The sequence below is a fragment of the Malus domestica genome, chromosome 02 (genome assembly GCF_042453785.1).
Source record: "Malus domestica chromosome 02, GDT2T_hap1".
In the NCBI taxonomy this organism is placed as follows: Eukaryota; Viridiplantae; Streptophyta; class Magnoliopsida; order Rosales; family Rosaceae; genus Malus; species Malus domestica.
In genome coordinates this window covers 4557412-4583104 of record NC_091662.1, presented here as the reverse complement: position 1 = coordinate 4583104, position 25693 = coordinate 4557412, and the positions used below count along the sequence as shown (strand labels likewise).

The 25693-nt window shown below is 39.9% G+C and overlaps 2 protein-coding genes and 1 pseudogene across 4 annotated transcripts; 1 reads left to right on the top strand and 2 right to left on the bottom strand.

Moving 5' to 3' along the window:
• Window positions 1-1522: 1522 nt before the first annotated feature.
• LOC103449459 (putative E3 ubiquitin-protein ligase LIN-1) lies at window positions 1523-14810 on the top strand (annotated as a pseudogene).
• Window positions 14811-17656: 2846 nt separating this feature from the next.
• LOC103449446 (3-hydroxyisobutyryl-CoA hydrolase-like protein 3, mitochondrial) lies at window positions 17657-21632 on the bottom strand. Of its 3 annotated transcripts, XM_029110113.2 has the most exons (11): window positions 21180-21586; window positions 20875-20976; window positions 20655-20699; window positions 20354-20406; window positions 19615-19749; window positions 19429-19525; window positions 19118-19247; window positions 18815-18993; window positions 18572-18699; window positions 18346-18447; window positions 17657-18099 (listed from the first exon to the last, which is right to left on the bottom strand). In XM_029110113.2, the coding sequence occupies exons 1-11, from the start codon at window positions 21415-21417 to the stop codon at window positions 17998-18000; spliced, it is 1311 nt and encodes a 436-aa protein (XP_028965946.1). In that variant the 5' UTR covers window positions 21418-21586; the 3' UTR covers window positions 17657-17997. The 3 variants fall into 3 exon arrangements, with proteins under 3 accessions (XP_028965946.1, XP_008386990.1, XP_008386995.1); XM_008388768.4 differs by lacking the exon at window positions 20354-20406 and having other exon boundaries at window positions 20635-20699; window positions 21180-21632; XM_008388773.4 differs by lacking the exon at window positions 20655-20699 and having other exon boundaries at window positions 21180-21617.
• A 277-nt stretch (window positions 21633-21909) lies between these two features.
• Window positions 21910-24695, bottom strand: LOC103449437 (strigolactone esterase D14-like). The gene is made up of 2 exons (XM_008388758.4): window positions 24077-24695; window positions 21910-22687 (listed from the first exon to the last, which is right to left on the bottom strand). Exons 1-2 carry the CDS (start codon window positions 24472-24474, stop codon window positions 22240-22242), a joined length of 846 nt encoding a protein of 281 aa, XP_008386980.2. The 5' UTR covers window positions 24475-24695; the 3' UTR covers window positions 21910-22239.
• Window positions 24696-25693: the final 998 nt, after the last annotated feature.

The window sequence follows — 25693 nt, the reverse complement described above, 5'->3', positions numbered from 1 at the left end:
GTCTAGTCTAAGCCAGTCCAACTTAGTCCCTAAAACTAGTCCAGTCCAAGACATTCCGGTGCAACAAACGCACCCTTAATGTGCAAAGAATTCTAATTCTAGCCCACAAAGGAAAAAAAGCAATAATACTAAAACTAATTTTCCAACCGGGATTTGGATCCATTAACAAGGGGCAGTGGGACTAATCAAGCTTAGATTACTTAAGATCTTAGCAAACTTTTCGCATCACAAAATTATCTTTGGGCTGCCAATCACCTTATCTACTTGAGTATCGATGCCCATATTTTGTGGTACCTTTTAGTTTCAGCCCATTTTTGACATTGACAAGTTCTCCACATTCAAGACAAAAACGAAAAAGAAAGCTTTCCGATCTCTTTCACCAAATTCATCAAATTCACTAATCTGGACCTTTAAAATTTGATTCAACAACTAAAGTTATTATAATTTTTAAAAGGAATCTCTATTTTTAGTCGTTTGATCGAATTTCAAGAACTCGAATTAATGGATTTGGTGTAAGGGATCCGGACCCTTTCCACATAATGTAACGGAACGTCCTCCCTTCCATGAGTTTTTGGCCCATTGGGAAGATGGGGAAGAAAAGAGATCATTTTTCTTTGTTTTGTTCCAACTGATCAATTAATCAATCTTGTATTTAATATACCTATCAGCTCGAATCTATGGGACCATAATACATATGCCACATTAAGCACCCTGTATGTAGTTGAGAACATTGATTCATATGTGTTTATCTTTCTCATCATGTTAACTTCAAGGTTAAGGGGCTGGTCTAGTAAAAAGTGAACAAAAGTTAGGAGCTCCAATCCGAGTTCAAACTTTTATAGATGCATATTTGGACCACCGGCTTTGCTTTTGCATACACTATGACCCGAGAATCAAATTTATGATGCCACCTTATATGGTACTGAGACTGCATGGTAAAATACCTCCTATATTAGAAAAAATCTCTCTCATCTTGTTTTAATTGAGAAAATTTATCGTTTCATCATCCCTCATTAAATCAATAACATAATTAATAATAACATAACATCTCTCATTAATACGTTGTAACACATCATCTGATGAAAAAGATAAACACCTAATTACATGCATCATATGCCACCCAAAAATCGCTCCAATACTTTTGTGTGTTGACTTCACACACCCATGCCATCGATGAACCATAAGATTCCTAGTGTTTGACCTTCCTACACGTGCACAAATTAATGCAAAGAATATTCATCTTATAATATTTTCCTAAGTTATCAGTTTTCACATTTCTTGATTCAAGCCCTAATTGTAATTGGATTCTTTAGAACATTTTACAAGAGTGTTAGGTATTGCATGAAATTATTAATCACATAACTAACAAACAAACAATTGGGATAATCATAATTAGGACGACTAAGCAAGTATTTGGACGTACTAAACAGTCTCTGCATGTTCTTCCGAAACATGACATTTGGAGTCAACTACTAAGTTCTCTGTTTGGTTTGAAACCTCCACAGCCAATATGGGCCGAAGCCGAAGGACCAGTTGGAAGTATTCAGCAGCAGAAGAAAACCAAACTCTCCACCTTTTTATCCTCAAAAGAGTTTCAATCAACGATGTCCTCAAAAACCAGGAACAGGAATCTTCCTGGAACTTGGAAGCTTCGCCAATGTGAACTCTTCAGATTATGAGTCAGAGTCTTCCCTGGAGGATATTTCTGTAACTTCTTCTTCTTCCTTGGATTCCGGAGCAGAAATTGAGGTAATGATTTTTCCGATGTTTACAAGAACACAGAACATAAACTCTGGTTTGATATTACCATGTTTGTTTTTTTTTATATATATATATTTTAATTCTTATGTTTTTGGTTTTTAATGTGTTGTCTGTTTTCTGAGTTTTTGTAGGAAAACAACAGAGAATGGAATTGTTTGAGGCTACACAGAGCCAAATTCAGAAGCTAAAGCATCCCGCTTCTGCAGAATCGAGCAGGTATGTAACCATCAAACCTCTCTGGATTTTGAGTATATCTATTTGGTATTGAAAGTATTGAAAAATCATCAGACGTTAGCCTCACATTATCGATTTCTTCGCAGAAAGTTTTGGATTTCTTGTTGTTTGTTAGTTCTCCAGAAACTCCGCCTATGTCTTACATGGCCGGTCCCAAGCCCGGATAAAGGAGGAGGGGGAGGGCGTCAGGTAGTCGACAGCCGGCACTCCATGATCACGTCGAATCCTTATGAAAATGAATCCAGAACAAAATCGCGCTAAAGCTAGGGCGTCACCCGTAAGTGGCGCGCTGTGTGGCCCGAGCACAGTGATAAGTGAGCAAGGGTCGCTGTATCTCCATCGGCACCCGGATGCAGTGTTAAATGAGCAAGGGGGCCATAGAAACTTCTTTTCGAACGACTCCACTCAAAGTTGTTTGGGAGCATATGCTCCTATCAACTTTACCCGGGACACACAAAAGAAGTACTTTGATCCTATTAGACGGGGGAGGGTGAAGAAGCTAGGACAGAAGGGTAGAGTTCAAGAGAGCAAAATGCGTTTAGGAACGTGGAATATAGGAACCTTAACGGGAAAATCTATGGAAGTAGTGGAAGTTATGGTGAGGAGAAGGATAAATATTATGTGCCTACAAGAAACTAAGTGGGTTGGTAGTAAGGCAAAGGATCTAGAAAACTCAGGGTTTAAACTTTGGTATTCGGGCACAAATAGAACGAGAAACGGTGTTGGCATCATCGTGGACAAGACCTTGGTACAAGATGTTGTAGATGTCAAGAGAGTAGGAGATAGAATCATGGCAATCAAGATTGTAATAGGACAAGAACTTATCAATGTGATTAGTGCGTACGCACCTCAAGTAGGGTTGGATACGAGTTCGAAGGAGAAATTTTGGGAAGACCTTGGAGACTTGGTGCAAGGAATTGCTCAGACGGAGAAGTTATTTATAGGAGGAGATTTAAATGGACACGTGGGCAGGGAGACAGGCAACTATGGAGGTTTTCATGGTGGCCATGGTTTTGGGGAGAGAAACGAGGATGGGGAAGCCATCTTGGATTTTGCAATGGCATATGATCTCTTCTTAGCCAACACCTTCTTTAAGAAGAGAGAAGAACATGTGATCACCTACAAGAGTGGGTCGTCAAAAACACAAATAGATTTTCTTCTAATGAGGAAAGGGGATCGTATAACTTGTAAGGATTGCAAAGTTATACCAGGAGAGAGCGTGGCTAATCAACATCGCTTATTGGTGATGGATGTACATATCAAAAGAGTAAGACAAAAGAACAAGACTTGGAAGTGCCCAAGGACTAGATGGTGGAATCTAAAAGAAGAAAAACAAGCCATTTTCAAAGAGAAGGTAATCACCCAATGTGTGTGGGATAGAGAGGGGGAAGCTAGCCAAATGTGGGATTCCATGGCTAGTTGTATCCGAAAAGTAGCAAAAGAGGTATTAGGAGAGTCCAAGGGCTTTGCCCCACACCAAAAGGAATCTTGGTGGTGGAATGAGGAGGTACAAACAAAGGTGAAGGCTAAGAAGGAATATTGTAAAGCCTTATACAAGGAGAGGACCGATGAAAATGGTGAAAGGTATAGAAAAGCGAAGCAAGAGGCGAAGAAAGCTGTCAGAGAAGCTAAGTTAGCGGCTTACGACGATATGTATAAACGACTAGATACCAAAGAAGGAGAGTTGGATATCTATAAACTATCTAGAGCAAGGGAAAAGAAGACAAGGGACCTAAACCAAGTGAGGTGCATCAAGGATGAGGATGGAAAGGTTCTTGCTACAGAGAACGCGGTTAAAGACAGATGGAGAGGTTATTTTCATAATCTTTTCAATGAAGGACATGAAATGAGTGCTTCTTTAGGGGAGTTGAGTAACTCAGAAGAGTGTAGAAACTACTCTTTTTATAGTCGAATCCGGAAGGAAGAAGTGGTTGTAGCTTTGAAGAAGATGAAGCATAAAAAAGCAATAGGCCCAGACGATATACCAATCGAAGTGTGGAAACTTTTGGGAGAGACAGGTATAACATGGCTCACTGACCTTTTCAATAGGATTTTGAAAACGAAGAAGATGCCAAATGAGTGGCGAACGAGCACTTTGGTGCCTATCTACAAGAATAAGGGCGACGTACAAAATTGCATGAACTATAGGGGTATTAAGCTAATGAGTCATACAATGAAGCTCTGGGAGAGAGTCATTGAGCATAGATTGAGGCAAGAGACACGGGTTTCGGACAACCAATTCGGGTTCATGCCAGGGCGCTCAACCATGGAGGCAATCTATCTCTTACGAAGATTGATGGAAAGATATAGAGATGGGAAAAAGGATTTACACATGGTCTTTATAGATTTGGAAAAAGCGTATGATAGGGTCCCAAGAGACATTCTTTGGAGGATTTTAGAGAAGAAAGGAGTACGAGTAGCATATATCCAAGCTATAAAGGATATGTATGAAGGAGCAAAGACTGCCGTAAGAACTCATGAAGGACAAACCGAAAGCTTTCCCATAACTGTAGGATTACATCAAGGCTCATCCTTAAGTCCTTACCTTTTTGCGTTGGTAATGGATGAGTTAACAGGACATATTCAAGATGATATTCCTTGGTGTATGCTTTTCGCAGACGATATAGTGTTGATAGATGAAACTCAGGAAGGGGTAAATGCAAAGCTTAACCTTTGGAGAGAAGTGTTGGAATCTAAAGGTCTTCGCCTAAGCTGATCAAAGACAGAATATATGGAGTGCAAGTTCAGTGCAAATGGAGGCCAAAACGAGTTAGGGGTGAGGATCGGAGATCAAGAAATACCAAAGAGCGACCGTTTTCGTTACCTAGGATCTATCTTGCAAAAGAACGGAGAATTAGATGGAGATCTCAACCATAGAATACAAGCTGGATGGATGAAGTGGAAGAGTGCATCCGGCGTGTTATGTGACCGCCGTATGCCACTGAAGCTCAAGGGAAAATTTTATAGGACGGCAATAAGACCGACGATGCTGTATGGCACAGAATGTTGGGCGGTGAAACATCAACACGTACACAAAATGGGTGTAGCGGAGATGAGGATGCTTCGTTGGATGTGTGGGCACACGATAAAGGATAAGATTAGGAATGAGGATATCCGGGGTAAAGTAGGAGTAGCCGAAATTGAAGGAAAGATGAGAGAAAATCGGTTACGGTGGTTTGGACATGTGCAAAGAAGGCCTACTGACGCTCCGATTAGAAGATGCGACTATGGGACAGAGGTTCAGGGCCGAAGGGGTAGAGGAAGACCTAGGAAAACTTTGGAAGAGACTCTAAGAAAAGACTTAGAGTACTTGGATCTAACGAAGGACATGACACAGGATCGAGCACAATGGCGTTCTAAGATTCATATAGCCGATCCCATTCAGTGACTTGGATTTTCCAAGTCTCCAACCGAGAAGTTTTCCTCACTCGGAAAATTAAGGGAACACAACCCCAACCTACATGCTCCACTCAGAAAGCTTCAACATACAAGCTTCAACAAAAGAAAATTCAAAGAACTTAGCGAAGAAGGCTTTGGTGTTTTTAACACAGTACGTTGAAATGAAGGAAAGCTTATTTATTGATATCCCCAATAAGCTACAAATATGTACATATACATGAGTCAAAATAAACACACAAGAGGGAGCCTTCATAAAGGTTGCTTAGGAGAAGTCTCAGCAGTCGGTAGAGCCCCAGAAAGAGAAGGCACCGGAGGGGGATCATTTGGAGCCTCAGTACTGGACAGAACCCTAGAAGGAGGAGGCATCAGAGGTTGATCATTTGGAGCTTCATTACGCGGTACAGCCCCAGAAGACGAAGGCAATAAATGCCTTTGGAACAAACCCACAAATCTCTGATGATCAAGTAAAACCTGACCATCAGTTTCCTTCATCTGGTCAAGCTTCCTCTTCATGTTTGTAGCATAGTCATGTGCGAGCCGGTGCAACTGTTTATTCTCATGCTTGAGCCCTCTAATCTCCTGTTTAAGACTCATCACTTCAGCCGCCAATGATTCAACTTGGCGGGTTCGAGCAAATAGGCGTTGGGCCATATTAGACACAGAACCTGCACACTGAACACTGAGAGCCAGCGAATCCTTAACAGCTAACTCATCAGACCGTTTGGAAAGTAGTCTGTTATCTTTGGGAGTGAGAAGGTTCCTGGACACCACCGCAGCGGTCATATCATTCTTCATCACGGAATCCCCAACGGTAAGAGGACCAGTAGGGGAGACGAAGGATGGGCGCCATATGTTGTCTGGAGAAGGCGGGGCTGCCTCTTCAACAAGGTTCAAGTCAAAACGACGGTCGGAGGGGCCAGACATTTTCAAAGTTGTTGAAGAGAGAAGAGGTCGGACAAATCAAGATCTTAGAAGTGCAAGAATGAAGCTTCTACTGGTGGAGATTCAAGTGTGCTTTGGAACTTAATGCCAGCCCCTATAAAAATCTGCACTCGACGGAGCTTCAGAAATCGAAGAGGCGCCTGCTCAGAAATCGAAGAGGCGTTTGCTTTCTCAAAAGCTGGGCTGCTTAGAGATCACGAGGGTTGATCTCAGAAATCGAAGAGGCGTTTGCTTTCTCAAAAGTTGGGCTGCTCAAAGACCACGAAGGCCGATCTCAAAAATCGAAGAGGCGCTCGCTTTCTCAAAAGCTGGGCTACCCAGAGACCACGATGGCCGATCTCAGAAATCGAAGAGGCACCTACTTTTCCAGCCTTGTCAGCACCTGTCACACGCACACTCAGCTTTGCGGAAATTATGGGCATTCTGTCGAAGACTTCTGGGGAAGTAGAAAACACATGAATCTTACTGTTCAATCACCCACTTCCCACACGCAACAATAGCTCATGGGTACCACAGATAACTTTGCCAAAGTTGAGCACGTGAAGCTTGCAGCTCCCACTACATCGCTCTGACCAAGAAGGGTAAAAGAATAGCAAAGAAACAGCACTAACAAAGTTTCGACCCATAAATTTTAAAGGTCTAGCTACCATATTATTACCCACAAGGGTAAAGGAACAGTACCACTGCTGGATAATTGGAAAGTCCCTGTGTGTCAACCTCTGTGCTTCGTGGCAAGGTAGACTAGCAAACATGCCCAACCTTTACTCACATTCGAGAAAACACTCCCAATAAGATTGCTTGCTCCAAAATCGAAGAGGCACCGTCCTCCGAATCTCGAGAGCCAGACTCCCAACATGACTACTTTCTTAAAAATCGAAGAGAGGGTAAAGGAACAGTACCATTGCTGGATAATTGGAAAGTCCCTGTGTGTCAACCTCTGTGCTTCGTGGCAAGGTAGACTAGCAAACATGCCCAACCTTTACTCACATTCGAGAAAACACTCCCAACAAGATTGCTTGCTCCAAAATCGAAGAGGCACCGCCCTCCGAATCTCGAGAGCCAGACTCCCAACATGATTACTTTCTCAAAAATCGAAGAGACTGCTCCCCGAATCTTCGAGAGCCAGACCCCCAGCATGATTGCTTTCTCAAAAATCGATGAGGCATCGTTCTCCGAATCAATCGAAGAGGCGCTCGCTTTCTCAAAAGCTGGGCTGCTCAGAGACCACGAGGGCCGATCTCAGAAATCGAAGAGGCACCTACTTTTCTAGCCTTGTCAGCACCTGTCACACGCACACTCAGCTTTGCAGAAATTATGGGCATTCTGTCGAAGACTTCTGGTGAAGTAGAAAGCACATGAATCTTACTGTTCAATCACCCACTTCCCACACGCAACAATAGCTCATGGGTACCACAGATAACTTTGCCAAAGTTCTCTGCCAAAGTTGAGCACGTGAAGCTTGCAGCTCCCACTACATCGCTCTGACCAAGAAAGGTAAAAGAATAGCAAAGAAACAGCACTAACAAAGTTTAGACACATAAATTTTGAAGGTCTAGCTACCATATTATTACCCACAAGGGTAAAGGAACAGTATCACTGCTGGATAATTGGAAAGTCCTTGTGTGTCAACCTCTGTGCTTCGTGGCAAGGTAGACTAGCAAACATGCCCAACCTTTACTCACATTCGAGAAAACACTCCCAACAAGATTGCTTGCTCCAAAATCGAAGAGGCACCGTCCTCCGAATCTCGAGAGCCAGACTCCCAACATGACTACTTTCTCAAAATCGAAGAGAGGGTAAAGGAACAGTACCATTGCTGGATAATTGGAAAGTCCCTGTGTGTCAACCTTTGTGCTTCGTGGCAAGGTAGACTAGCAAACATGCCCAACCTTTACTCACATTCGAGACAACACTCCCAACAAGATTGCTTGCTCCAAAATCGAAGAGGCACCGCCCTCCGAATCTCGAGAGTCAGACTCCCAACATGATTACTTCCTCAAAAATCGAAGAGACACTGCTCTCCGAATCTCGAGAGCCAGACCCCCATCATGATTGCTTTCTCAAAAATCGAAGAGGCATCGTTCTCCGAATCTCGAGAGCCAGATACCACATACCACTTTTTTCAAAGTGCTCTGACAGAGTTAAAACATGTGAAACTGGCAGCTCCCACTACCGTGCTATGACCAAGCAGGGTAAATGAATAGCATTACTACTTGTTGTTAGGGAGACTCCTATATATGTCGACCTCCATCCCCAACGGACAGGCAGACCTGCAAAAATGCTCAACCCTTCATCATATCTGAGAGGGCACTCCCAACGAAGCCTTTCGAAATATTCAGCTTTCTTTCCCCCCGATAATACCTCTGCAAACAAGCTATACTAGAGCAAGAATATCTCATATCATCAGGGTTAAAAGCAAGAGTATCCCATATCATGCTTTTTCCCTGTCTTTTCCTTTGGCCTTGTTTTTACCTGCAAGACAAGGAGAAAGAGAGCAATCAGTCAGCACTTGGAATCAAGCTTCCAGCCAGGAACTGACTGCCTGGAACCCCTTACCTGATTACTTACCTGGCATTGCTCTCGAGTACTCATCTTCAACATCTTATGTTTCCAGGAAAGATTCCGCATCTGCTTGAGGAACAGATAGGGCAAATGCGAAGGATACAAGGAAGCATGTGGAGACAAGCGTAACAGCACACGTGCCGATACATCCATTACTCTGTCAAAAGCAAAAGTATCCCATATCAGCAGGGTGGAACGTACTCTAGATTTGATGGACTTGTTTTGACCCTCAAATTCTCCAGTCGGCCTTATACTTTGGAGGAAACCAGAAAACCCTTCAGCTCAGTTCAAGAATAAGCCTGTGGAAAGTTACTTCTTCAAAAGCAAAAGTATCTCATATCATCTCTTCTCATTTTTCTTCTCTTTATCCTTCATGCTGCTGCAAGATGGGGAGAAGGTGAACAATCAGTCGGAGCTCTGATTGCTTACCTTGTCTGTCACCTCTTTCAGCAGACCCCCTAGCTCGGCGACTTGGGGGACTCCTACTACATGGTTTGTATCGCGCTTGACCAAGCCTGAAACTACAAGTAAGCTTCAAGTGAAATTGATACATTACCTTGTGCATCTCCACCAGTTAAAGATACCACCCCTGGATGGAGGAAGAGTACTTCCAGAGAAGATGCCACATCTACCTATGAGACAGATAAGGCAAGTCAAGACGACACCACACTCCGATACTTAGAAGTTTCGTGATTACGAGATCATTCTCCCATAATATTTCCTAATGTCATTTGTAATAAATCATTCACTTGTACTCACTAAAGGAGAGCTTGAACCTATGTACTTGTGTAAACCCTTCACAATTAATGAGAACTCTTCTATTCCGTGGACGTAGCCAATCTGGGTGAACCACGTACATCTTGTGTTTGCTTTCATATCTCTATCCATTTATATATTTATCCACACTAATGACCGGAGCAATCTAGCGAAGATCACAAAAAGCGACCGTTTTCGCTACCTAGGATCTATCTTGCAAGAGAACGGAGAATTAGATGGAGATCTCAACCATAGAATACGAGCTGGATGGATGAAGTGTAAGAGTGCATCCGGCGTGTTGTGTGACCGTCGTAGGCCACTGAAGCTCAAGGGAAAATTTTATAGGACGGCAATAAGGCCAGCGATGTTGTATGGCACAGAATGTTGGGCGGTGAAGCATCAACACGTACACAAAATGGGTGTAGCGGAGATGAGGATGCTTCGTGGGATGTGTGGGCACACGAGAAATGATAAGATTGGGAATGAGGATATCCGAGGTAAAGTAGGAGTAGCCGAAATTGTAGGAAAGATGAGAGAAAATCGGCTCCGGTGATTTGGACATGTGCAAAGAAGGCCGACTGACGCTCCGGTTCGAAGATGTGACTACGGGACAGAGGTTCAGGGCCGAAGGGGTAGAGGAAGACCTAGGAAAACTTTGGAAGAGACTCTAAGAAAAGACTTAGAGTACTTGGATCTAACGGAGGACATGACACAAAACCGAGCGCAATGGTGTTCTAGGATTCATATAGCCGACCCCACTTAGTGGGAAAAGGCTTTGTTGTTGTTGTTGTTGTTAGTTCTCCAGACCGGCTGATCATGGCAGATTGTCATAACAATTCTGTTGGGGGAAAAGTATATACACCTCCCAAGGATTTTGTGTGTCCCATTACTAGCACTTTGTTTGATGATCCCGTGACACGGGGCAGACATATGAGCGAAAAGCGATCCAGGAGTGGATTGAAGGAGGGAACTCTACGTGCCCAATTACGCGCAAGAACTTGCACAGCACTCAACTGCCTAAGACCAACTATGTGCTCAAAAGGCTTATTGCAAGCTGGCAAGAACAGAATCCTAATGCAGTGTTGAGCCAATCGGAGAGTACAAGCCCATTGATTAAAGCCGGTTGGGAAGGCCATAATGCGTTCAACTTCTCCTGACAGTGTTATAATCCAAGGCGGGTTTGAGGGCGTAGTTGGCGAGTTAAGACTTGCCATTAAGAACCTTTGTATGTCAGAAATTCTCAAGGAGTCCGAAATGGCTGTTCTTCAAATTGAGCGGTTCTGGCAGGAGGCAAATGTGGAATGGGATATTCAGAATTTGCTCACGAATCCTCCAGTGATCAACGGTTTTGTGGAGGTTCTTTTCCATTCTGTTGATCCCAGGGTCCTGTTAGCTGCAGTTTTTCTCCTGTCTGAGCTGGGGTCAAGAGACAATGCTGTGATCCAGACGCTAACGCTCGTTAATTCTGATGTCGAACGCATTGTGGCGCTTTTTAAAAAGGGGTTGGTGGAGGCTGTGGTGTTGATATATCTGTTGAGGCATTCGATCCTGAACCTAATTGAGATGGACATGGTGGAGTCTCTCTTACTAGTTATCAAAAGGAAAGGCGATGATTTGCTTAACATGTGTCTAAAGCCGAGAACAGCTGCAGTGGTTTTACTCGGGCTGATTCTTGGTGGCAGTGGAGAGGGTATTGCCTCTTCGATTGTTAACACAGTAGTATCTGAAAAAGCGCTTGAAACAATTATTAGCAGTTTGGAATCTGAATCAATCGAAGAGAGGATTGCAGCAGTTAGGATCTTGTTGAGATGTATGCAGCAATATGGAAGGTGCAGGAACACAATAGCTGATCAAGGTGAGGTGGCTCCTGTTTTGGATAGCTTTGTCGGCGCAAGTGATGGAGAAAAATTTGAGATTGTTCACTTTTTCTTCGAGTTAGTTAAATTAAACAGGTATATACATCTCAATTCTCAAGTTTACTCATGTCTATCCAATTTTTCTATGATTGTAGAACTTGAGCTAGAGTGACAGATTTAATTAAATCTTCGTGTTAGACAGAAGGACATCTAATGAAAAAATCCTGCATATCATAAAGGATGAAGGCCTTCTCAGCACAATGCACACCCTTCTTATTTATCTGCAGACTGCCCCTCAAGATCAGTGTCCTACTGTGGCCGGTCTACTACTTCAACTCGATCTTCTGGTTTGGAACTCTCTCTAATCTTTCATCTATTTTTGATCTTCATGAAATATTTAATTGATTCGATCAAATTATACGCTTGTTGATTGCATGAAGTAGTCATGTTGCATTTTAACTCCTAACATTGACGACTTCGTTGTACTAGGTAGTCAGTTATGATCACTGGATTTGTTTTGTAGGCAGAGCCGAGAAAGATGAGCATATACCGCGAAGAGGCAATAGACATGCTCATCTCATGTCTCAGAAATGCGGACTTCCCTAATGCCCAAATTGCTGCTGCTGAGACAATTATGTCGCTGCAAGGGAGGTTTTCCACATCCGGAAAGCCTCTCACCGGGGCTTTCCTTCTCAAGCGTGCCGGCCTTGACAAAAGTTACAAAAGTCGAGTACGAATGGATCAATTTAGCAATTTTTCTGGAGATGACGAAACTCTTGTGAGATTTGCACTGCATTACATGGCTTTTAATATTTCCTTATTTTCGTTTGCTTCGTTTTGGCTACTTGATCATCTTTGCGCAATCCATTTCGTGATAGGTTTACTTTTCTGGTCAACATCAAAAGGAGGAAGAGAAGGCGGCTGATAATTGGGAAAGAAAAATGGCATTTGCTTTAGCAAGCCATGAGTTTGGTCTACTTTTCGAGGCTTTAGCAGAAGGCTTGAAGAGCAGAAACGCAGAATTATGTTCAGTGTGCTTCGTGTCAGCCACATGGCTCGTACACATGCTCAGTGTTCTTCCAGACGCAGGAATACGGGGAGCAGCACGGGTCTTCTTGCTCAAACGTTACGTGTCGATATTCAAATCTGCTAAAGATATTGATGACAAAGCTCTCTCTATGCTTGGGTTGAGCAGCTTCATACAAGATCCTGGTAAGAACCGTTCATTCATCCTTGGGTTTCTGTTCGTATGCATTTTTTACTTTAATAACTTTAAAGTCTTGGATGAATTACATATATATTCTTGACGTTGTGAATGTCAGAGGGCATGCAGGATGTAACTTCTAGCATAAAGGATATAGTGAAGGGCCTGAGAGAGCTTAAGAGATTGACTCCCTTGGCATTTCAAATGCTAAAACTCTTCTCTAAGGGACAAGACTCTAGCGCCGTAAGTTCATAGGAATATTGTGTAATATACCTTTGTTTCTGAAAGACGAAGGACCATGACAAAATTACACGTTCATGTATTGACTACAGCAGGAACTGTGGGATCATAAAGAATTAGCTCAAGTCGACTGCAATGAGAATGGAGAGGTTCTTTCAGTCATTTGCTTCGACGATAAAATATTTTCGGGTCACTCCGATGGAACTATAAAGGTAAATAATTTCTTGGTCTTATTCAGTCTTATATATGGTTTGGTAATTTAAAAAAAAAATGTTTTCAAATTCTGAAGGTATGGACGGGTAAAGGTAGCGTTCTTCATCTCATCCAAGAAATTCGAGAACATATGAAGGCAGTTACTAGCTTGGCAGTTTTGCAATCGGGGGAGGTTTTATATAGTGGTTCACTTGATAGAACTACAAGGGTATGGTCTATTAGCAATGAAGCAATGCACTGTGTAAAAGTACATGATATGAAGGATCAAGTTCATAGTTTAGCCGTCACGAACAGCTTTGCTTACTTCATTCCACAAAGTACTGGTATTAAGGTACTTAAGAGATGGTCATTAGGTTACCGACGAAATTAATTTAACCTACAAAGCAAGATTAACATGAACATGTAACTAATGTGATGCTCGCTACTCGTTAGCAGGTTCATTCATGGAACGGAAGAACCAAATTGTTAAATTCAAGTAACCATGTAAAGTGCTTTGCTCTAGTACACGGAAAATTATATTGTGGATGCAATGACAGTGGTGTTCAGGTACGATTCTTCTGTAGTTATTGTAGTTTAAATCCAGCTATAGCTGTTTTATCACCCTAAACAGACTTGTGTGAAACTTTCAGGAGATTGATTTGGCCACGGGAACACTCAGTACCATTCAAAATGGCACTTGGAAACTACTCACGAAAGCAAACCCTATCCACGTTATTCAAGTTCACAGTGGACTTATATATACAGCCAGTTCTTCCATCGATGGAGCAGCTGTTAAGGTACCTCAGAACATATTACCACGTCAAATTTTCGGTTACTAAAATAAAATCCCAAGATAATTAAGAAAAAGAATGAATATATTCATTTAATCCATTTCTTAGTTACTGAACTGTTCGATTTGTATACCTATGTGAAGATATGGAATGCTGCAAACTTCGACATGGTTGGATCGCTTCCGACTACATTGGAAGTGCGGGCGATGGCCATAAGCTCGGAACTAATTTATTTGGGAGGTAAAGGAGGAAGTGTGGAAATATGGGATAGGAATAAGCAGAACAGAATGGACACCCTACAAACTGGTACCAATTGTAAGGTCCTTTGCTTGGCTCTTGATGCCAATGAGGAAGTTTTGGTCGCTGGAACTTCTGATGGCCGAATTTGGGTAAACATTTTGTCTTTAAACATAAATCTTTACGTACATATACGTGCATGCGTGTCTACGTAGTACGTACTTATTCACGTCTATGCATGTATACATGTTGATCATATTTTCATGATCGAACCTTGAACATTTGATATGTGTATATACGTACACAATAAGTTTAAATGAGATCATTTTCAATTTTTCATGATTTTACCTTGTCAACTAAAAGTAAAACCTTTCTGCTGGTTTGCAGGCATGGGGGCTTAGCTAAGAACAATACCGGGGTGAATTTGGATGGTAATATATTTAGTTGGGAGAGCAGCTGGATATAAATATATACATGCGGATAATTTTTTAGTGAAATTCTCTGTAATATTTTCATGTTTGTAATGCGTTTCGTTGTAGAATTGTATAGAAAACTGACTTCACAGATAAATAAGTTGAATATCAGAGTGCACAACGAATAAGATTACAAAATAATAAGAAACTACATTGTGAATGACTTAATATTCTACGAGCTACAAAACATTATACATCATATATATAGATAAATAACATAATCCTAATAAGTAAGAAAACAAAACCCGAATACTAATGGGCTAAGCCCAAATTCAAATAACAAATAATCCTAAATTCCAACACCCCTGTCAAACTCATGGTGGTACACATTATGAGTTTGCCAACAAGCAGATGTGGATGCAAGCTCCGTTAGGCGGACAAGACAAGACAAGTTCCGTTAGGTGGATACGACAAGGTAAGCTTCGTTAGGCAGACACGACAAGACAATCGCTATTTTTTTCTCCTTTTTTCTTTTTTCCTTTTTTACCTTTTTTTGTTTTCTGGTGGGCGTGATGGCGAGTTTGATGCAGGTTGATGGGTTCAACAAATCTAATCAGGTGGGCTTGGTCGGCATAGCGGCAGATGTGCAGCAGCAGCTAAACTGGGCACACGAGTGTAGCGGCATTTTTCTTTTTTCTTTATGGGCTTTAGTCAATAGCAGCGGCAGGTTGCAGAAAAACTAGGCACACAAGTGCAGGCTGGTTCGACGAAGGTGCGGCTGATTTTGGCAACAGGAAGCAGGTCATGTCGTCTGTGCTTGCGGAAGTGGTGCAGCAGCGAGTGATGGGGTCTGTGCAGGTGTGCAGAGGGTGCTGATGCAGTGCAGGAAACGGTGTGGTGATGCGAATGCTGCTGGTGTTGGATGCTGGTGGCGGCGATGTGGGGATCTAGGAATAGTTCTGAGCAAACATATTCAATTTTTGTTTTCGAACTACGAAACCCCAACCTAGGGCACAACGAGAAAACAAATCACAACGAAGAAGATGACAAGACAAACAAGCTATAGCTACCAATAACAGATTTAACCTCTCGGAGGATCAAACCTGCTCTGATACCAAGTTGAATATTAAAGTGCGGAACGAATAAGATTACAAAATAATAAGAATATTATTAAACAAACTAAAATGTTGAAACGGCTACAAAACCCTAAGAGACTACATTATGAATTACTTAATATTCTACAAGCTACAAAACATCATATATATAGAGTACTAACATAACCCTAATAAGTAAGAAAATAAAACCCTAATATTAATGGGTTAAGTCCAAATTCAAATAACAAAATAATCCTAAATTCCAACATAATAAAGACACAGAAAACTGGCTGCAACTTGCATGCAATATGACTTTCTCGACGGTGTGGGGGGAGAGGAAAGAAACTCGCACGATACTGCAGATGCTATTGATCCATTTTACTATATAAGACATAATAATCTTCGGGTAACGACCCCAAATCTTATTGGAGCTAATTAACTCATGTAATAAAATAATCTTATTGGACAATTGGATTCATTAGCAAGTGGTTAATTATTTCTTTTAGTTTAGATTAATTAGTTGTGATTAATATCTTAAGATTTTATTTTTCATCAATTGTAATATATATTCTTGTAACACTCATCATTTGTTAATAATTGGCATTTCGGTAAGTTTGTTGCAGATTTCGACTCATAGATGTGTTGTGCATGTGGTACGATTCGAGTTGAGAGAAAGTATCGATGCGGTTTATGTGATAGGAAGAGATAGAGAGAGAAAGCCAAGAGGGGGAGAGAGACCTGTAAGATGTTCTTTCTGGAATCAGCTGTGAGATTAATGTACTCTTCCATACCAATCATTGTCATGGAGTTTAATGACTTCGAGAAATGTTAAAGAGATTTTCAAAAGTGAGACTCTCCATAAACTCTTTATCACCTCATGTTTTTTGCACAATGTTTTATAATATTGACACATAAATTGATGTTAAACTGTGAGATGACAGAAAGTTTATAAAAAGTCTCCTTAGTATTACTCTTATGACTTTTCCAAGCCCGGAACCTCCGTGAGTTTGGTCGAATCACTTATTTACAGCTCTATCATATTTTTCGAAAAATTTGGCATTGTTTCTAATGTAATAAAATAATCTTATTCGTTGTGATTTATATCTTAAGATTTTTTTTTTCAATTGTGATCGATATTCTTGTGACACTTCATTTGATAATAATTTGTGCTTCGGAAGATGCATAAGCATTAGGCAATCCGTAAGATTTACCAAAGAAAGTCTTTAAAGATGACCAGAGGATGGGTGAATCTCAAATAAACTCTTAGAGCCTGTTTGGTACTCTATTTGAATCCAACTTTTTAAAGTCAAAAACAATTTTCAAGTTTTAGGCCTTATAAACTTGTTTGGTAGGACTATTTTAAAAAACTGAACTCAAGGCTAACTAAAAAATATAGTCTATTATCTAAAAATACAATAAATGAGTTTTTAGAGTTTTTAAACTTAAACTCACTCATTTTTTTTCTCTTCCTCCTCCCCTCTCACTCCAAAACTCACTCATTTATTTTCTCTCCCTCCTCCACTCTCACGCCAAATCTATCTCTCTTTTCTTCTTTCTCTCTCCCCCTTCTCTTTTTATTTTTATTTTTTTCGTCTCTCCTCCAATCTGCTCTCTTCATTCTCTCAGTTCTTTCTCTCAATCCTCTTCCTCTCTATCTCCTCCGATCTTCTCACTTCTTTCTTTTTCCTCCAATCATCTCTTACTTTCTTTCCTCTTCTCTCCTCTTTCTCTCTCGACCCCCTTTTTATGAATCTTTTTGTTCAGTTTAGATTGTAAGATTTAAAATTTTTAAATCGCATACCAAACAAGTTTTTGAGTCTTAAAAGAAAATTGTTTTCAAGAAAAATTCTTAAGAAATGTTTTGAAAAATTATAAAAAATTTCAAATAGGATACCAAACAAGCTCTTATAGCCTTCGAATATCAATTCTTCGAGATTTCAAGAGGAGGATACGTTCAAAAAAGAAGAAGAAAGAATTCGATCCACACTAATAACCATCGATATTGTCTTCAATTTAATCACCAAGTGTAGGGTACAAAAGACCTCATGCAATGTTTATGTCATGTTGACATGGGACCCAACTTATTGAGACTATAAAGAAGCTTGTTTGGTTGATTATTGTACTAGGTCTTCAAACAGAAGCCCCTTTTGGATGCCACAACCACAATGTTAGTTAATCACATGGCCGTGGAAATCGCAGTACAAAAAGCACTAAAAGCGTCCAAGTGAAAGTGCTTTCCTCTCATCCGGTTTCATTTTACGTATTTTCCACAACGGTAAATATATTTCAATGGTTCCGCTTTCGCATGCCAGTCAGTCACACACTCAACTCCTCAACGTTCGGGCTCAATGGCTCGAAGAGAGCTTCCACTTCACTCCGATTCACCTCCTCTAACTTTGCCGGGTTCCACTTTGGATTCTGCATTGACAAGAAACGGAAGCCAAAGATAAAGACCCGTTCTGACATACGGAAAAGTAAGATGATTATATAACTGTAGAGGCTGTAATTGTTTATGTTGCAGCAACTCCGTCAGCAAGTGATTTTCAAAAGGAAACTATATAATTCGGATGATTAACTCAAGGTTCTCCACCATAATCCTAATTTCAAGAATTCCGCACTGTTTTGCCATTTTATAGTAAGGAATCTTGAGCATAATTAACGAACCTGATCCTTGTCCACCAAAACTGCCCGCACACCTTCAGCAAAATCATTCCTCAAAGACGATCTTACAGCAACGCGATATTCAGTTTTCATCACACCAGTTAACTGGTATTGGTCAAGTAAAGCAACATGTAACTATCAGAAAATGTGAAATAGTGCAACACAAAACCTATCAAAAGGATGCAACCATGTGATGAAAGAAACGAAAAGGTACAAAGTCCAGACTCACTGTGGATAATTGATTGTCATTTTTCCCAAGCGCAGATGCAACTTTGGAGAAATAATTTTGTGTCAAATAAAGTGAAAAAGGAGCACCCTTTCCAAGACCTTGAAGAGCTTCATTAGCCCACTCCACCACTTCAAAAGAAACAATTTGATAGAAAATACTTCACAGCGACAACAAGCCTCTCAATAGAAGAGTATGACAGATTTCATTTCATTATCAATAAACAAATGGCATTGACAAACTTACCAGTAGCATCTGAACTCTGCTGCTGCTTTTTAAGTTCATCAATTGTCTCAAGAACCGACTTATTTGCACCAAATGCTGAAGTTATTCGAGGTAAAAGATTCTTGAGTTGCGCTTCAGAATCTGGGTTGCTGCTGAATTTTGCCACAGCTGTTTCAACGTCCTGATGGGGATCCTGGGAACTGCAATCAACAATGGAGCTGCTTTTATCTTGCGATGATGCCAATTAAAGTTAACCCCACTAAAGCATTGGAAATTTGAACCAAAAGAAAAAAAATAATGAATTTAAAGAGAAGAGAAACATACAATTTGGTAGACAAAAGGGCCTCCTTTAAAGAACCTAAGTTTTGAGATGGGACAAAATGTGTCCCAAGACCCACATATAGTGCATCCGATGGTGTTGAAATCCTTTTCCCAGTAAGTCCAAGATAAGCACCTACAAAGACATCACAGTGTTAAAACAAACACAGAACTAAGAATTGATTCATGAAGCAAACAGAGAAATTGTATAGGCTATTCTCTTTATATTCTTATAATCTAAACAGTTTCTCCTTATTAATGAAATACTTTAGTAAAAATATCTAGTTTTTATTTACTTTCTGATAGAAAAGGCATACCTACAGATCCTCCTCCAGGACTCTTTGCCGCTATATGTGAAAACCCAACATCTGGGAACAAACCAATTCCATTCTCTGGCATAGCAAGAACAGTCCTCTGAAATGTATCCACACAAAGTTAGACACGCAAACCATTGCAATGTAATTGACAACATTGACAATCTCTGTCTGACAAGGCAATCATACCTCTGTAATGATCCGGTAGCGACCGTGACCTGATAGGCCAATACCAAAGCCCATTGTTATGCCATCCATGAAGCTTATATAGGGCTTCTTGTACTCAGAGATTTTGCATATTAGAGAATACTCAGCAGTGAATACCTGAAAAACGTGCAGCACAAAATCATATCGGTAGCCTCTCAATCTTAAGAAAACTACAAATGGTAGCTTAAAAAAGAAATGAATCCTATCCAACCAATAGAAATCATATTACCCAAGTTCAAGCAAAATCAAGACTAAACAAATGATCAGATGTTGTAAGTTGTCTGAAAATGTCAAAACATGAAATTACAAAAGAAAAAAAAATATTCGTATGTATTGAACACTAATAAATACATGCTGAAAGCACAATGTTAGCCGCAATTTATGACATTTACATGAGATTGAATCACCAAATCAATTAAAGAAATAGCAGAACCCATATAAGTGATTTTCACCTTGAATTTTTAGGTCTATCAACAAACACATTATTACAATTCTAATGCATGAATTTTGTTAAAAGGGGCTTGCTTTGCTTGTATAAGGCTTAATCATCAATGATTTTGCAAGGGTCAATGTATTGCTAGAATTCTATTTCACTATGAAAATTACCAAAATTATATCTAATATGGTAGTGGAGGGAGTCATCTTATATTATCTGGATTTTGGCAAACTGTGTAAGGATATAAATCTGTTATTGTATATAGTTAAAAGGACACTATTAAACCTCAATCATATCCGGTAGTTGGTTTTTGGCCGTTATCTGCTTCACATCACCGCCTGCAGGTAAACTAAAATCTGGGTTATTACTTATCAAAGAATCAATATGCCATCTTAACGGACACCGTGTATCTCTATATGGCAAAAATGCAACACAAAAAGGAACAATGAAGGGAAACAAGAAACAACATGACACGAAACAGCATGAACATCAAGGACCAACAATCTATCATGTAAGCACCTAAACAAGAAACAATTCTAGTTCAAGGCAAAGCGTAATGTAGAAACCTTAGGCACAAGAGGTGTGTTTTTGTCCTTTTGAATTTCGGCAACAACCCCTTTAATATCCATTCCTGCATTTACCATGATTGGTCACTCTCAAAACCTTACCTAAGAGACCCAAAAACAAAAATAACCGCCGAAAGAGCTAAACCTACATCTCTAGAAAAACTTATTTAGCTACATGTTAAAATGGAATTGTAAAATTGCCAAGAGAGAAACTATTCAAATACGGATTCTGGGCATTACCGGCACAAAAGGCACGAGCCGAGCTGCTATCAACAAGAACACACTTCACATTTGGGTCAGATTCCCATTCATCCAGATAGCTCTTGTATATCACATCCATATCTGCATTTTCCAACAATTCCCACTTAAACAGGAACACAAAATTCTTCAAAAAAAAGCCAACTTCTTCGAAATTTCAATCCAACATTTCGTCTCATCACAAATGCAATAACACAGAATTCAAGCTCAAGTATTTAAATCAGCTCCAAATCAAAAGCATTTACAGATACATGCGTGTTTGTGTATGTGTGTGTTTATCCACATACCTAGGTTCATGGCATTGAGAGCTCGGGGGCGATCCAGGGTGATGACGGCGACGCCATTTGGGTGGACGCTGCCCTTGACGAACTCGTCCGCGGAGGCCATGATCGCGAAGGTGCGGAGAAGGCGAGGGGATTTGGACCCCGGTTCGCAAAGAGAGAGCTTCCAATTTGGATTGAGGAAGAAGAAAGCGGACGACGATTTGCTCAGAATTTGGGTCGCTCCGCCGAACAAACTTCGCATTGCTTCGGTTTGAGAGTGACTGTGTCAATGTAGAGAGAGAGAGAGAGAGAGAGAGAGAGAGAGAGAGAGATTGATGGTGCTTCTGGACCGGATTGCCCTTGATATTTCGGTTAATTACAGGGAAAAAAGAACCGCCGCGGTGGCTACGCAGAGAAGGCTGTGGGAGTGCAGTGGCGGGCAGTGATTGATTGGAGATTTCTGCGTGGCGGGAGGGTGTTAACGGTATTTCATGTACGACCAGAATGTATGGCTAGTTATTGGGCCAGCTAAATCTAAAAGTGAAGCCCAATTTAAGAAATGATTGTTAGCCCAAAACTTGAATGTCCATTGGTTCAGCTGGAAAAGACAGAACTAGCCCAAAATCTTGGTTGGGTAGATCTCTTTTTACTTGTACTTTCAATAGTTGTAATTTCACAAGATGATTTGCTACTCGCTTGTTGAGGCTGAAACAAAACAAATAATTTGAAGGATGATGTAATTTAGTCTCACACGTATGCGGAAATAACTTATAAAATAAAATAAAAGTTTCACCACACACGTAAGCAGAAAAAAACTTACAAAACAAATAAAAGTTTCATCACACGTACATGTCAAATTGTGATTGACGTGTACATGGCCCCCTTTTTCTAGTATTTTGATACAAACGATATGCAAGAATTAACAAATCAAACATAGAATCTCAAGTGCATAAACAAATACACTTGAGCTATAAACCCCTTGCAGCGGACATTTCTTTTTCACCATACAAATTATTCTAGCTACCTAGCTACTACTTACTTACCTAGAGAAATTAACTAATTAACATCATCAGCATATATAATCTTAAGGATCATGATCAAATTTAAGGCCCAAGACTTTTCCAAGCACATCAAGAAGCTCAAGGTGGGCAGTCAACTGTGGGAAATGCCCATTTGTATTCATAATCTCGACATTAGAGTTTTCCTTCATCTTCTTCTGCATGTAGAACGCAACCGTTTTTGGAGCAGCCATGTCGCTGCTGGTGCTGACGATGGTGCATGGAGTCGAGACCTTGTCGATAACGTCTCTATGGTCGCTGTAAAAGACGGTTTTGGCCAAGGCGAGGGCAACTTCAGGCCTCATTCTCTGCAGGCACTTGGCGAATTTTTCGACAGAGGGAGGGTCATTTGTGTCCACAGCAAGTGTGGCGAAGTTGGCCGCCCAGTTGTGATAGTTGGATTCTATGGCTGAGATGATTTGTGTAATATCTGACATCTCAAATCCACCTTCATAGTCATCTGTATTTATATACCTACAAATATATATATTTATGTTGAAATTAATGATTTCTTTCTTCAAATAATTGTGGACCCAAAAATGTATTTTGTGTAGAGACAATACAGAGTAAAGGCAATCCATTATATATATATATATATATATATATATATATATCACTGATATTAATTAATGGCTTATTAAATTAACACCCACAAATTGTTGAATAGAACCCCACATTTGCATTTTCAATTAAAAATTATCTTAATACACCCAACATACTTTCCCATAATACTCTCACACCCCATATTCTTAATATACACCTTATATTTTCTACATGCATCCCCGTATTTTCTATACACCTCATATTTCTCAAATCTTATAAAGCTTTTAATTTGGACAAAAAATACCAACTGGAATTTTGACAAAAGATGCCGCCTGGGATTTAAAGCATATGTGGGTTGTTTTCAATTCCACCATTAAAACCCATGTCTTCAGTTTTTAATATTTAGTGGTAATTTTAGGTGTTTAATTATTCATGTAATCCTGTGATCCCTAAAAGATGAATACGAACATAGAAGCTTGAATAACACATCAAAAGTAAGATTAAATCATTATCGATGTCGTCAAAATCACTAAAACAATAAAAATATGAAGTCTTACCTCATGTGAAGCTTCTGAAACATTGATTTCGTGTTTCATTCGTCAAAAATAATTTTTCTCAACCAACATGTTTGTAGTTTCATTGGTTAAGGTTTTGTTCAACAATGGAGAGTTGGAAGGGTTTTGATAGTTGAGAAAAATAAATAATACGTTAAAAGTGATTTGGGATGTATATAAAATATTTATTTTTAACCTAATAAGGTCAAAATTATCATTGCATAGTAGAGTAAATAAGTTATTTAATACTAAATTTTAATGTGATCACAAATAATGTGATCACAGACATTTTGTGAGGTGCTAATATAAAAAGTCTTAATTAATTTGCGATCACAAATATAAATACATATGTATATATACAATGTTTCTCTCTACGGACCTTATGTCGGTCTTTAGTGCGGATGTCTATAACGGTGGCCAGACTGTTCTTTTTGGTCAACTAACAATATAATTTGTTTCATTCTCAGTCGATCAGCACAAATGTCTCGCTTCAATTTTAGGTTTTATCGTTCGTGTTTTGGGCACATCCGCACGAAATCTGAACATATTAACGTTTGGATAAGAGAGTTTTATATATAATTAATTGGATATTTGTAGTGTCTAACCACAAAAAATGGGACAAGGATAGAATTAAAATGATGGAGAAAACCTTGAACAAAATAACTAGCCTAGCTAATTAAATAGCTATGTATATGATTGAATATTCAGTGAAAAAAAACAGAAGAAAATGAGAGAGAGAAAGTTGTATATAAGAGTGAGAAAGTACCTAGGAGAAGCTCCAATGAGGATGAGGGAGTTAAAGAGGTCAGGTCTTTTAACTGAAGCAATGCATCCAATCATACCAGACATGGAATGACCAACAAAGACAGTAGATTTTAGGTTAAACTCGTCTAAGAGAGCAATTAGGTCAAGGGCAAATGCGTCATAGGAGGAATATTTCCCAGCTGGATCAAACAGTTTCAGGTTATCACCATCCTTATTATTCACAGCGCCGGAGAAGGGCCAGTCGAAGACGAGAACACGGTAATGCTGAGACAAGTAAGGCAGGATTTTGTCCCACACAGACTGGTCTCCTCCGTAACCATGTGCTAAAACCACCGCTTCGCCGCCCGACCCCACGATTTTTGCGTTCATGGCGGTCGAAAGGGTCTTTTCTAGCACCATTTTTGTGGTTTTTTAATGAAGCAAACTAACAAAGAAAGAGAGAGAGGGAGAGGGGGAGAGAGTGAGAGAGAGAGACAGAGAAAGATTGGATGGGGGTGGCTAGAACAAATTGTGTTTTGGTAGTGTTTTACTCTATGTGCTGGTCCTAGCTATAGTCACTCCATTATATAGGGCCAAGGAGTGGATTAATTATTGGGAAGATGAAGATAAATAGGAAGACTTAGTGTGGTTAATGATTGAGATGTGTATTGCTTGGTGAATAAATAGCATGTTCTATTTGACCAGATATTGGTTTTAGCATGTGTGAAATTATTGCATATAGTTTTTTGTGGTTAGAGAGCAGCATTGTTGATGGTTAACTGATGATATATGTAGTAGTGATTTACCATTTCCTTAATCCTTATTTTATTTTGGAATCACCCCAAAGTAGATATATGGAATTTTGTTAAGTAGTACATCACTATAAAATAAGGAGATTATGCTATGTAATCGGGGTCATACACTTCGTGTAAAAAAATTTCATCATGTTATGTTAGTTGTAGATACAAGAAGATATATTTGCGGTTGTATGTAAGAATTTCTCATAAATTAGAGATGCATGTTTAAGGAACTTCACTTCAACAACTCTCATTAGCTACACTCATTATGTGATTACAGTTATAGATATATAACGATATATTTTCTATTGTATGTAAGACTCTCTTGTAAATTAGAGATGCGTATTTTAGGAACTTCACTTCAACAACACTCATGAATCATGATTATGTAATGCATGTTGAAAATCAATCTCATGAGCCACGCTAATACATAAAACTAATCCTGATTTGACCACTTAGCAGGCTGATTAGAACACAACAGGAACAAGATTTGAAGAATTTATGGCGGCTGTTGGGGTCATTTAGTGCATGGCCTTGACTTTTTGTTCCTTTTACTTACTAATTGAGATCGAGTTAGGTCAATAATACTATCAAATGAAGTAAGCATGACCGCAAGAAATCGAAGAGAGAAAAGATGAAAAACTAACTTTACTGGTAGAATCTAGTATGTATGGTACTGCGGAGATTTTAAGAACATGCCCAAAAGGAGCCATTTGTATTTTTATGTTGAGAGAGAGAGAGAGAGAGAGAGAGAGAGAGAGAGAGGGGGGGGGGTTGGGATAAGTCCAAGGCCTACCTTTTTCTGCCATTAAAGCTGGCAGACCCCACGACCACGTTCTTCC

What these genes read in the sequence shown, in the direction of transcription:
- LOC103449437 (XM_008388758.4), bottom strand. Translation starts at nt 24,474, where the DNA reads ATGGTGCTAGAAAAGACCCTTTCGACCGCCATGAACGCAAAAATCGTG. An exon ending in CTCATTGGAGCTTCTCCTAG is followed by an intron (nt 22,688 to 24,076) that starts GTACTTTCTCAC and finishes ATATATTTGTAG; the next exon opens with GTATATAAATACAGATGACT.
- LOC103449446 (XM_029110113.2), bottom strand. Translation starts at nt 21,417, where the DNA reads ATGCGAAGTTTGTTCGGCGGAGCGACCCAAATTCTGAGCAAATCGTCG. An exon ending in GCTACCGGATCATTACAGAG is followed by an intron (nt 19,526 to 19,614) that starts GTATGATTGCCT and finishes GATACATTTCAG; the next exon opens with AGGACTGTTCTTGCTATGCC. An exon ending in TCCTGGAGGAGGATCTGTAG is followed by an intron (nt 19,248 to 19,428) that starts GTATGCCTTTTC and finishes ATGTCTTTGTAG; the next exon opens with GTGCTTATCTTGGACTTACT.